The 12811-nt window shown below is 43.0% G+C and overlaps 3 protein-coding genes and 3 pseudogenes across 4 annotated transcripts in view; 1 reads left to right on the forward strand and 5 right to left on the reverse strand.

The window, feature by feature from the left end:
- Positions 1-12811, forward strand: part of LOC137376944 (CD82 antigen-like) — a 199176-nt gene that overhangs the window by 135804 nt on the left and 50561 nt on the right. For both annotated transcript variants that reach the window (XM_068045912.1, XM_068045913.1), the window contains exons 4-5: positions 9660-9784; positions 12363-12437. In XM_068045912.1, coding sequence (XP_067902013.1) covers positions 9660-9784; positions 12363-12437 — 200 coding nt within the window. The remainder of the gene's footprint in view (positions 1-9659; positions 9785-12362; positions 12438-12811) is intronic.
- On the reverse strand, positions 304-1551 carry LOC137377263 (dynein heavy chain-like; annotated as a pseudogene).
- On the reverse strand, positions 2008-2538 carry LOC137377265 (dynein heavy chain-like; the record flags this gene model as incomplete). Its single annotated transcript, XM_068046805.1, has 1 exon — positions 2008-2538. A coding segment is annotated over one exon (531 nt), but the record flags the coding sequence as incomplete, so codon positions are not given.
- On the reverse strand, positions 2731-4122 carry LOC137377266 (dynein heavy chain-like; the record flags this gene model as incomplete). Its single annotated transcript, XM_068046806.1, has 1 exon — positions 2731-4122. A coding segment is annotated over one exon (1392 nt), but the record flags the coding sequence as incomplete, so codon positions are not given.
- LOC137377267 (dynein heavy chain-like) lies at positions 5224-6330 on the reverse strand (annotated as a pseudogene).
- On the reverse strand, positions 6760-9090 carry LOC137377232 (dynein heavy chain-like; annotated as a pseudogene).

A 12811-nucleotide genomic window follows, 5' to 3' on the forward strand; every position in this document is an offset into this window, starting at 1 on the left:
TCCTGTTGGAATGGAGTATTGTCGTCCTGTTGGAATCGAGTATTGTCGTCCTGTTGGAATGGACTATTGTAGTCCTTTTGGAATGGAGTATTGTAGTCCTGTTGGAATGGAGTATTATAGTCCTGTTGGAATGGAGTATTGTCGTCCTGTTGGACTGGACTATTGTTGTCCTGTTGGAATGGAGTATTGTAGTCCTGTTGGAATGGAGTATTGTAGTCCTGTTGGAATGGAGTATTGTGGTCCTGTTGGAATGGAGTATTGTAGTCCTGTTGGAATGGAGTATTGTAGTCCTGTTGGAATGGAGTATTGTAGTCCTGTAGAAATGGAGTATTGTAGTCCCCTTGGAATGGAGTATTGTGGTCCATTTGGAATGGAGTATTGTAGTCCTGTAGAAATGGAGTATTGTAGTCCCTTTGGAATGGAGTATTGTAGTCCTGTTGGAATGGAGTATTGTAGTCCTGTTGGAATGGAGTATTGTAGTCCTGTAGAAATGGAGTATTGTCGTCCCTTTGGAATGGAGTATTGTAGTCCTGTAGAAATGGAGTATTGTAGTCCTTTTGGAATGGAGTATTGTAGTCCTGTTGGAATGGAGTATTGTAGTCCTGTTGGAATGGAGTATTGTAGTCCTGTAGAAATGGAGTATTGTAGTCCTTTTGGAATGGAGTATTGTAGTCCTGTAGAAATGGAGTATTGTAGTCCTTTTGGAATGGAGTATTGTAGTCCTGTAGAAATGGAGTATTGTCATCCCTTTGGAATGGAGTATTGTAGTCCTGTAGAAATGGAGTATTGTAGTCCCTTTGGAATGGAGTATTGTAGTCCTGTAGAAATGGAGTATTGTCGTCCTGTTGGAATGGAGTATTGTAGTCCTGTTGGAATGGAGTATTGTAGTCCCTTTGGAATGGAGTATTTTAGTCCTGTAGAAATGGAGTATTGTAGTCCTGTTGGAATGGAGTATTGTAGTCCTGTTGGAATGCAGTTTTGTAGTCCTGTTGGAATGGAATATTGTATTCCTGTTGGAATGGAGTATTGTAGTCCTGTAGAAATGGAGTATTGTAGTCCCTTTGGAATGGAGTATTGTAGTCCTGTTGGAATGGAGGACTGTAGTCCCGTTGGAATGGAGTCCCGTAGTCCCGTTGGAATGGACTATTGTCGTCCTGTTGCAATGAAGTATTGTAGTCCCTTTGGAATGGAATATTGTAGTCCTGTTGGAATGGAGTATTGTAGTCCCTTTGGAATGGAGTATTGTAGTCCCTTTGGAATGGAGTATTGTAGTCCTGTTGGAATGGAGTATTGTAGTCCTGTTGGAATGGAGTATTGTAGTCCTGTTGGAATCGAGTATTGTCGTCCTGTTGGAATGGACTATTGTAGTCCTTTTGGAATGGAGTATTGTAGTCCTGTTGGAATGGAGTATTGTAGTCCTGTTGGAATGGAGTATTGTATTCCTGTTGGAATGGACTATTGTAGTCCTTTTGGAATGGAGTATTGTAGTCCTGTTGGAATGGAGTATTGTATTCCTGTTGGAATGGAGTATTGTAGTCCTGTTGGAATGGAGTATTGTAGTCCTGTTGGAATCGAGTATTGTCGTCCTGTTGGAATGGACTATTGTAGTCCTTTTGGAATGGAGTATTGTAGTCCCTTTGGAATGGAGTATTGTAGTCCTGTTGGAATGGAGTATTGTAGTCCTGTTGGAATGGAGTATTGTCGTCCTGTTGGAATGGACTATTGTTGTCCTGTTGGAATGGAGTATTGTAGTCCTGTTGGAATGGAGTATTGTAGTCCTGTTGGAATGGAGTATTGTAGTCCTGTTGGAATGGAGTATTGTCGTCCTGTTGGAATGGACTATTGTTGTCCTGTTGGAATGGAGTATTGTAGTCCTGTTGGAATGGAGTATTGTAGTCCTGTTGGAATGGAGTATTGTAGTCCTGTTGGAATGGAGTATTGTTGTCCTGTTGGAATGGACTATTGTTGTCCTGTTGGAATGGAGTATTGTAGTCCTGTTGGAATGGAGTATTGTAGTCCTGTTGGAATGGAGTATTGTAGTCCTGTTGGAATGGAGTATTGTAGTCCTGTTGGAATGGAGTATTGTAGTCCTGTTGGAATGGAGTATTGTAGTCCTGTTGGAATCGAGTATTGTCGTCCTGTTGAAATGGAGTATTGTAGTCCTTTTGGAATGGAGTATTGTAGTCCTGTTGGAATGGAGTATTGTAGTCCTGTTGGAATGGAGTATTGTAGTCCTGTTGGAATGGAGTATTGTGGTCCTGTTGGAATGGAGTATTGTAGTCCTGTTGGAATGGAGTATTGTAGTCCTGTTGGAATGGAGTATGATATTCCATTTGGAATGGAGTATTGTAGTCCTGTAGAAATGGAGTATTGTATTCCTGTTGGAATGGAGTATTGTAGTCCTGTAGAAATGGAGTATTGTAGTCCTGTTGGAATGGAGTATTGTAGTCCTGTTGGAATGCAGTTTTGTAGTCCTGTTGGAATGGAATATTGTATTCCTGTTGGAATGGAGTATTGTAGTCCTGTAGAAATGGAGTATTGTAGTCCTTTTGGAATGGAGTATTGTAGTCCTGTAGAAATGGAGTATTGTAGTCCTTTTGGAATGGATTATTGTGGTCCATTTGGAATGGAGTATTGTAGTCCATTTGGAATGGATTATTGTGGTCCATTTGGAATGGAGTATTGTAGTCCTGTTGGAATGGAGTATTGTAGTCCTGTTGGAATGGAGTATTGTAGTCCATTTGGAATGGAGTATTGTAGTCCTGTTGGAATGGAGTATTGTAGTCCTGTTGGAATGGAGTCTTGTAGTCCTGTTGGAATGGAGTATTGTCGTCCTGTAGAAATGGAGTATTGTAGTCCTGTTGGAATGGAGTATTGTAGTCCATTTGGAATGGAGTATTGTGGTCCTGTTGGAATGGAGTATTGTAGTCCTGTTGCAATGAAGTATTGTAGTCCTGTTGGAATGGAGTATTGTAGTCCATTTGGAATGGAGTATTGTAGTCCTGTAGAAATGGAGTATTGTAGTCCTTTTGGAATGGAGTATTGTAGTCCTGTTGGAATGGAGTATTGTAGTCCATTTGGAATGGAGTATTGTAGTCCTGCAGAAATGGAGTATTGTGGTCCTGTTGGAATGGAGTATTGTAGTCCTGTCGAAATGGAGTATTGTAGTCCTTTTGGAATGGAGTATTGTAGTCCTTTTGGAATGGAGTATTGTGGTCCTGTTGGAATGGAGTATTGTAGTCCTGTTGGAATGGAGTATTGTAGTCCTGTTTGAATTGAGTATTGTCGTCCTGTTGGAATGGAGTATTGTAGTCCATTTGGAATGGAGTATTGTAGTCCTTTTGGAATGGAGTATTGCAGTCCTGTTTGAATTGAGTATTGTCGTCCTGTTGGAATGGAGTATTGTAGTCCATTTGGAATGGAGTATTGTAGTCCTTTTGGAATGGAGTATTGTAGTCCTTTTGGAATGGAGTATTGTGGTCCTGTTGGAATGGAGTATTGTAGTCCTGTTGGAATGGAGTATTGTAGTCCTGTAGAAATGGAGTATTGTAGTCCTTTTGGAATGGAGTATTGTAGTCCTTTTGGAATGGAGTATTGTGGTCCTGTTGGAATGGAGTATTGTAGTCCTGTTGGAATGGAGTATTGTAGTCCTGTTGGAATGGAGTACTGTAGTCCTGTTGGAATGGAGTATGATATTCCATTTGGAATGGAGTATTGTAGTCCTGTAGAAATGGAGTATTGTATTCCTGTTGGAATGGAGTATTGTAGTCCTGTAGAAATGGAGTATTGTAGTCCTGTTGGAATGGAGTATTGTAGTCCTGTTGAAATGCAGTTTTGTAGTCCTGTTGGAATGGAATATTGTATTCCTGTTGGAATGGAGTATTGTAGTCCTGTAGAAATGGAGTATTGTAGTCCTTTTGGAATGGAGTATTGTAGTCCTGTAGAAATGGAGTATTGTAGTCCTTTTGGAATGGAGTATTGTAGTCCTTTTGGAATGGAGTATTGTGGTCCTGTTGGAATGGAGTATTGTGGTCCTGTTGGAATGGAGTATTGTAGTCCTGTTGGAATGGAGTATTGTAGTCCATTTGGAATGGAGTATTGTAGTCCTGTAGAAATGGAGTATTGTAGTCCTTTTGGAATGGATTATTGTGGTCCATTTGGAATGGAGTATTGTAGTCCTGTTGGAATGGAGTATTGTAGTCCTGTTGGAATGGAGTATTGTAGTCCATTTGGAATGGAGTATTGTAGTCCTGTTGGAATGGAGTATTGTAGTCCTGTTGGAATGGAGTCTTGTAGTCCTGTTGGAATGGAGTATTGTCGTCCTGTAGAAATGGAGTATTGTAGTCCTGTTGGAATGGAGTATTGTAGTCCTGTTGGAATGCAGTTTTGTCGTCCTGTTGGAATGGAATATTGTATTCCTGTTGGAATGGAGTATTGTAGTCCTGTAGAAATGGAGTATTGTACTCCCTTTGGAATGGAGTATTGTAGTCCTGTTGGAATGGAGTATTGTAGTCCTGTTGGAATGGAGTATTGCAGTCCTGTTTGAATGGAGTATTGTAGTCCTTTTGGAATGAAGTATTGTGGTCCTGTTGGAATGGAGTATTGTAGTCCTGTTTGAATGGAGTATTGTAGTCCTTTTGGAATGAAGTATTGTGGTCCTGTTGGAATGGAGTATTGTGGTCCTGTTGGAATGGAGTATTGTAGTCCTGTTGGAATGGAGTATTGTGGTCCTGTTGGAATGGAGTATTGTAGTCCTGTTGGAATGGAGTATTGTAGTCCTTTTGGAATGGAGTATTGTCGTCCTGTTGGAATGGAGTATTGTAGTCCTTTTGGAATGGAGTATTGTAGTCCTGTAGAAATGGAGTATTGTAGTCCTTTTGGAATGGAGTATTGTAGTCCATTTGGAATGGAGTATTGTAGTCCTGTAGAAATGGAGTATTGTAGTCCTGTTGGAATGGAGTATTGTAGTCCTTTTGGAATGGAGTATTGTAGTCCTGTTGGAATGGAGTATTGTAGTCCCTTTGGAATGGAGTATTGTAGTCCTGTTGGAATGGAGTATTGTAGTCCTGTTGGAATGGAGTATTGTAGTCCTGTAGAAATGGAGTATTGTAGTCCTGTTGGAATGGAGTATTGTAGTCCTTTTGGAATGGAGTATTGTAGTCCTGTTGGAATGGAGTATTGTAGTCCCTTTGGAATGGAGTATTGTAGTCCTGTTGGAATGGAGTATTGTAGTCCTGTTGGAATGGAGTATTGTAGTCCTGTAGAAATGGAGTATTGTTGTCCCCTTGGAATGGAGTATTGTGGTCCATTTGGAATGGAGTATTGTAGTCCTGTCGAAATGGAGTATTGTAGTCCCTTTGGAATGGAGTATTGTCGTCCTGTTGGAATGGAGTATTGTAGTCCTGTTGGAATGGAGTATTGTAGTCCTGTGGAAATGGAGAATTGTAGTCCTTTTGGAATGGAGTATTGTAGTCCTGTTGGAATGGAGTATTGTAGTCCTGTAGAAATGGAGTATTGTCGTCCCTTTGGAATGGAGTATTGTGGTCCTGTAGAAATGGAGTATTGTAGTCCCTTTGGAATGGAGTATTGTCGTCCTGTTGGAATGGAGTATTGTAGTCCTCTTGGAATGGAGTATTGTAGTCCTTTTGGAATGGAGTATTGTAGTCCTGTTGGAATGGAGTATTGTAGTCCCTTTGGAATGGAGTATTTTAGTCCTGTAGAAATGGAGTATTGTAGTCCTGTTGGAATGGAGTATTGTAGTCCTGTTGGAATGCAGTTTTGTAGTCCTGTTGGAATGGAATATTGTATTCCTGTTGGAATGGAGTATTGTAGTCCTGTAGAAATGGAGTATTGTAGTCCCTTTGGAATGGAGTATTGTAGTCCTGTTGGAATGGAGGACTGTAGTCCCGTTGGAATGGAGTCCCGTAGTCCCGTTGGAATGGACTATTGTAGTCCTGTTGCAATGAAGTATTGTAGTCCTTTTGGAATGGAGTATTGTAGTCCTGTAGAAATGGAGTATTGTAGTCCCTTTGGAATGGAGTATTGTACTCCTGTTGGAATGGAGTATTGTAGTCCCTTTGGAATGGAGTATTGTAGTCCCTTTGGAATGGAGTATTGTAGTCCTGTTGGAATGGAGTATTGTAGTCCTGTTGGAATGGAGTATTGTAGTCCTGTTGGAATCGAGTATTGTCGTCCTGTTGGAATGGACTATTGTAGTCCTTTTGGAATGGAGTATTGTAGTCCTGTTGGAATGGAGTATTGTATTCCTGTTGGAATGGAGTATTGTAGTCCTGTAGAAATGGAGTATTGTAGTCCTGTTGGAATGGAGTATTGTATTCCTGTTGGAATGGACTATTGTAGTCCTTTTGGAATGGAGTATTGTAGTCCTGTTGGAATGGAGTATTGTATTCCTGTTGGAATGGAGTATTGTAGTCCTGTTGGAATGGAGTATTGTAGTCCTGTTGGAATGGAGTATTGTCGTCCTGTTGGAATCGAGTATTGTCGTCCTGTTGGAATGGACTATTGTAGTCCTTTTGGAATGGAGTATTGTAGTCCTGTTGGAATGGAGTATTATAGTCCTGTTGGAATGGAGTATTGTCGTCCTGTTGGACTGGACTATTGTTGTCCTGTTGGAATGGAGTATTGTAGTCCTGTTGGAATGGAGTATTGTAGTCCTGTTGGAATGGAGTATTGTGGTCCTGTTGGAATGGAGTATTGTAGTCCTGTTGGAATGGAGTATTGTAGTCCTGTTGGAATGGAGTATTGTAGTCCTGTAGAAATGGAGTATTGTAGTCCCCTTGGAATGGAGTATTGTGGTCCATTTGGAATGGAGTATTGTAGTCCTGTAGAAATGGAGTATTGTAGTCCCTTTGGAATGGAGTATTGTAGTCCTGTTGGAATGGAGTATTGTAGTCCTGTTGGAATGGAGTATTGTAGTCCTGTAGAAATGGAGTATTGTCGTCCCTTTGGAATGGAGTATTGTAGTCCTGTAGAAATGGAGTATTGTAGTCCTTTTGGAATGGAGTATTGTAGTCCTGTTGGAATGGAGTATTGTAGTCCTGTTGGAATGGAGTATTGTAGTCCTGTAGAAATGGAGTATTGTAGTCCTTTTGGAATGGAGTATTGTAGTCCTGTAGAAATGGAGTATTGTAGTCCTTTTGGAATGGAGTATTGTAGTCCTGTAGAAATGGAGTATTGTCATCCCTTTGGAATGGAGTATTGTAGTCCTGTAGAAATGGAGTATTGTAGTCCCTTTGGAATGGAGTATTGTAGTCCTGTAGAAATGGAGTATTGTCGTCCTGTTGGAATGGAGTATTGTAGTCCTGTTGGAATGGAGTATTGTAGTCCCTTTGGAATGGAGTATTTTAGTCCTGTAGAAATGGAGTATTGTAGTCCTGTTGGAATGGAGTATTGTAGTCCTGTTGGAATGCAGTTTTGTAGTCCTGTTGGAATGGAATATTGTATTCCTGTTGGAATGGAGTATTGTAGTCCTGTAGAAATGGAGTATTGTAGTCCCTTTGGAATGGAGTATTGTAGTCCTGTTGGAATGGAGGACTGTAGTCCCGTTGGAATGGAGTCCCGTAGTCCCGTTGGAATGGACTATTGTCGTCCTGTTGCAATGAAGTATTGTAGTCCCTTTGGAATGGAATATTGTAGTCCTGTTGGAATGGAGTATTGTAGTCCCTTTGGAATGGAGTATTGTAGTCCCTTTGGAATGGAGTATTGTAGTCCTGTTGGAATGGAGTATTGTAGTCCTGTTGGAATGGAGTATTGTAGTCCTGTTGGAATCGAGTATTGTCGTCCTGTTGGAATGGACTATTGTAGTCCTTTTGGAATGGAGTATTGTAGTCCTGTTGGAATGGAGTATTGTAGTCCTGTTGGAATGGAGTATTGTATTCCTGTTGGAATGGACTATTGTAGTCCTTTTGGAATGGAGTATTGTAGTCCTGTTGGAATGGAGTATTGTATTCCTGTTGGAATGGAGTATTGTAGTCCTGTTGGAATGGAGTATTGTAGTCCTGTTGGAATCGAGTATTGTCGTCCTGTTGGAATGGACTATTGTAGTCCTTTTGGAATGGAGTATTGTAGTCCCTTTGGAATGGAGTATTGTAGTCCTGTTGGAATGGAGTATTGTAGTCCTGTTGGAATGGAGTATTGTCGTCCTGTTGGAATGGACTATTGTTGTCCTGTTGGAATGGAGTATTGTAGTCCTGTTGGAATGGAGTATTGTAGTCCTGTTGGAATGGAGTATTGTAGTCCTGTTGGAATGGAGTATTGTCGTCCTGTTGGAATGGACTATTGTTGTCCTGTTGGAATGGAGTATTGTAGTCCTGTTGGAATGGAGTATTGTAGTCCTGTTGGAATGGAGTATTGTAGTCCTGTTGGAATGGAGTATTGTTGTCCTGTTGGAATGGACTATTGTTGTCCTGTTGGAATGGAGTATTGTAGTCCTGTTGGAATGGAGTATTGTAGTCCTGTTGGAATGGAGTATTGTAGTCCTGTTGGAATGGAGTATTGTAGTCCTGTTGGAATGGAGTATTGTAGTCCTGTTGGAATGGAGTATTGTAGTCCTGTTGGAATCGAGTATTGTCGTCCTGTTGAAATGGAGTATTGTAGTCCTTTTGGAATGGAGTATTGTATTCCTGTTGGAATGGACTATTGTAGTCCTTTTGGAATGGAGTATTGTAGTCCTGTAGAAATGGAGTATTGTAGTCCTGTTGGAATGGAGTATTGTATTCCTGTTGGAATGGTGTATTGTAGTCCTGTAGAAATGGAGTATTGTAGTCCTGTTGGAATGGAGTATTGTATTCCTGTTGGAATGGAGTATTGTAGTCCTGTTGGAATGGAGTATTGTAGTCCTGTTGAAATGGAGTATTGTAGTCCTGTTGGAATGGAGTATTGTATTCCTGTAGAAATGGAGTATTGTAGTCCTGTTGGAATGGAGTATTGTATTCCTGTAGAAATGGAGTATTGTAGTCCTGTTGGAATGGAGTATTGTATTCCTGTTGGAATGGAGTATTGTCGTCCTGTAGAAATGGAGTATTGTAGTCCTGTTGGAATGGAGTATTGTATTCCTGTAGAAATGGAGTATTGTAGTCCTGTTGGAATGGAGTATTGTATTCCTGTTGGAATGGAGTATTGTAGTCCTGTAGAAATGGAGTATTGTAGTCCTGTTGGAATGGAGTATTGTATTCCTGTAGAAATGGAGTATTGTAGTCCTGTTGGAATGGAGTATTGTATTCCTGTAGAAATCGAGTATTGTCGTCCTGTTGGAATGGACTATTGTAGTCCTGTTGGAATGGAGTATTGTAGTCCCTTTGGAATGGAGTATTGTAGTCCTGTTGGAATCGAGTATTGTAGTCCTGTTGAAATGGAGTATTGACGTCCTGTTTGATTGTCGTATTGCTGTCCTTTTGGAATATTTCTGCATTTCATTTAACTGAATGGGACGTTTCGGGAAATGTAATTCAACAGGAATGATTGCTGTCATGAGCTTTCTGGTTTGAATGAATGAAAATTGTAAGGAATGGAAAGTTTGAGTATTGTGTTTATGCACCAGCTTTCAAGTCCTGCGATGGCCACAGCTGGAGTAAATGCAGTTCAGTGATTATTGATTTGCGTATGCAAGTAATGAATCTCTATTGGCTTTCCCACTCCAGAATCCTCCTCTTCTTCATTGAAAATTGGATCATACATGCTGCTCGGTGTTGGTTCTGTAACGATGCTGATGGGATTCCTTGGCTGTCTTGGAGCAGTTAATGAGATCAAATGCCTCTTATGTTTGGTGAGTCAGGAATGAAAATGTACAATATGCATCTATCAAATGATAGCACAGGGTGTTCTCCATGTCATAACCCCAAAAAAGTTGATTTATTCTATCATTCATTAACTTGCAGTATGAGAGCACTGTGCAAGTGTGTTCTGACAAGAGGGTGGAATTGTACATCGGCTTGGGAAGTCCAGCCCATCGGCCAAATTCTCGGGGGCAGGCCCGCCTCCACTGGGCCTGGCAACCAGGCCAGGGTTTTATACACCCAGGCCCTTTATTGGCCTTTGGCAGGACCTTCACACCTCTGACAGAAAGTCCAGCCTCTAAGAGCTGCCTGCCAATCAGCGGGCCAGTAGCTCTGAGTCCCAGCAGCACCAGCAAGAGTGGTAGACACTGCTGGTACTGCACCCAGCTTCAGCAACAAGTGCTGCAACAGCCTGGTAACATGGTAAGTGCCTGGGGACAATCCACCGGGCCCCATTGAGGCAAGGTGAGGCAAGGCGGGTTGCTGGGAGTGGGCTGGGTGGCGGGAGTGTTGTGCAGTGGGACGGTTAGGCTGTGGGGGGCGGGGGGAGCCCTCCATGTGGCACAGGGTGCCCAATCAGGCGGGCACCCCCCTACCCCAGCTCTCGGAGGCCGCCAGGTTTTATTGGGTGGCCTCCTGGGGGAACCTCAGCCGCCCGCCAACCGCTAGTAAAATACCAGTGGCGGCGGGAAGAGGCCCTTAAGTGGAACCCCCGGCCCACCACCAGCCTGCTGCTGTGGGGGGCTGTAAAATTCCGGCCATGGTCTGACAGTCTTTTGCCTCTCATGGAGGGCTGGGTGATGCAATAGTTTAAATACTCTGGTGTTAAAGGACCAACACCAATACATTCAGACAGGAACAGAGACTTTACACCAAAGGTATTCAGCAAGTCTGGGATAAATCCAACCTCTTTGCTGGCAGGAAAGGGTCAGCAATGTAATTGGAATGGTTGCATAAAGCTTGATTGCTTCTTAAGTTATGAGCAATCATGTTTTAACAAAGCAAACACAATGCTGAGTTACTGGAAGCACATCATGGGGTGAATGTTCCGATATACTCTCCTTCTCCAGCACTGTAGCCTGGGCAGAAACCCTGTTGGCAGAAGGAAGCCCCTCCCCCTGACAACCGCCACCAACCCCCCACCACAAGCCCATCCCCGTGCTCTGACCAGCAGAAAGTATCCAAGTGTCGTCAGCAATATCGGGCAGGGATGGGGTTTACATGGCTGGTCTGACAATGGTGCAGGGCATCAGCCGGAGAACTCCCATACAAAATCACCCCCTCCCACTCTTCAGTGCTGAAAGGTGGTGAAATCAGAGGAAACCTTCTGAGGTTCATACATAAAAGAGTGGAATTTAAGTGGTTAATGCTCAGCGAAACTTTACGATAACTCATGAGTGCAGTGTGGGGGAATTGAGCTATAAATGAGCAAGAATACAAAAGGACACATACACATGCACACACCCCACTCTCCATTACACACCCACCCTTCATTACACACCCCACTCTCCATTACACACCCAGTCTCCATTACACACCCACACTCCATTACACACCCACCCTTCATTACACACCCCACTCTCCATTACACACCCAGTCTCCATTACACACCCAGTCTCAACTACACACCCACTCTCCATTACACACCCACCCTTCATTACACACCCCACTCTCCATTACACACCCAGTCTCCGTTACACACCCCACTCTCCATTACACACTCACCCTTCATTACACACCCCACTCTCCATTACACACCCAGTGTCAACTACACACCCACTCTCCATTACACACCCACCCTTCATTACACACCCCACTCTCCATTACACACCCAATCTCCATTACACACCCCACTCTCCATTACACACCCAATCTCCTTTCCACACCCACTGTCCATTACACACCCACCCTTCGTTACACACCCCATTCTCCATTACACACCCCGCTCTCCATTACACACCTCACTCTCCATTACATGCCTCACTCTCCATTACACACCTCATTCTCCATTACACACCCACTCTCCATTACACACCCACTCTGCATTACACACCCACCCTTCATTACACACCCACCTTCCAATACACACCCACCCTACAATACACACCCTACTCTCCATTACACACCCAGTGTCAACTACACACCCACTCTCCATTACACACCCACCCTTCATTACACACCCCACTCTCCATTACACACCCAATCTCCATTACACACCCCACTCTCCATTACACACCCAATCTCCTTTACACACCCACTCTCCATTACACACCCACCCTTCGTTACACACCCCATTCTCCATTACACACCCCGCTCTCCATTACACACCTCACTCTCCATTACACTCCCACTCTTCATTACACACCCACTCTGCATTACACACCCACCCTCCATTACACACCCACCCTACAATACACACCCTACTCTCCATTACATACCCCACTCTCCATTACATACCCCACTCTCCATTACACACTCCACTCTCCACTCCACCAGCAGGAACATCAATTTCACTATTACACCAGTCTGCTGGCAAACTTGATCCTAATGGGTACATTTTTTTTTCAGTATTTCACCTGTTTGCTGCTAATCCTGATTGCACAGATTACTGCCGGTGTTCTGATTTACTTCCAGAGAGATTTGGTGAGTCATTCAACCATTCAACTGTCATCACTCAGCTCTGTGCTGTCCATTCCCCTATTTGAATAATCCTGGGTGACATTGGCGAGAGTGGGAGAGGAGCTAAAACTGGAAGGGTGATAAATTGGACAGCAAGGTGCGAACCAGTGACAGTGCTTCGTGACGACTCCTCAGCCACTCAATTGTCTTCTGCTCTGTTTAGTTTAAGCATTGGCTTGATTGCCATTAGCACACATGGTGGAGAGGATGTATTCAGCTGAAGCACAGTGGCAGCGATTCGTATGAAGATCAACAATTCAACATATCCACTGTATAGGGCCAGGCACAGGTTAAAGTTGCACCTCACTTGGTCATACATAGGATGAAATGGATTGACC

Source organism: Heterodontus francisci, chromosome 14 (genome assembly GCF_036365525.1).
Source record: "Heterodontus francisci isolate sHetFra1 chromosome 14, sHetFra1.hap1, whole genome shotgun sequence".
NCBI lineage: Eukaryota > Metazoa > Chordata > Chondrichthyes > Heterodontiformes > Heterodontidae > Heterodontus > Heterodontus francisci.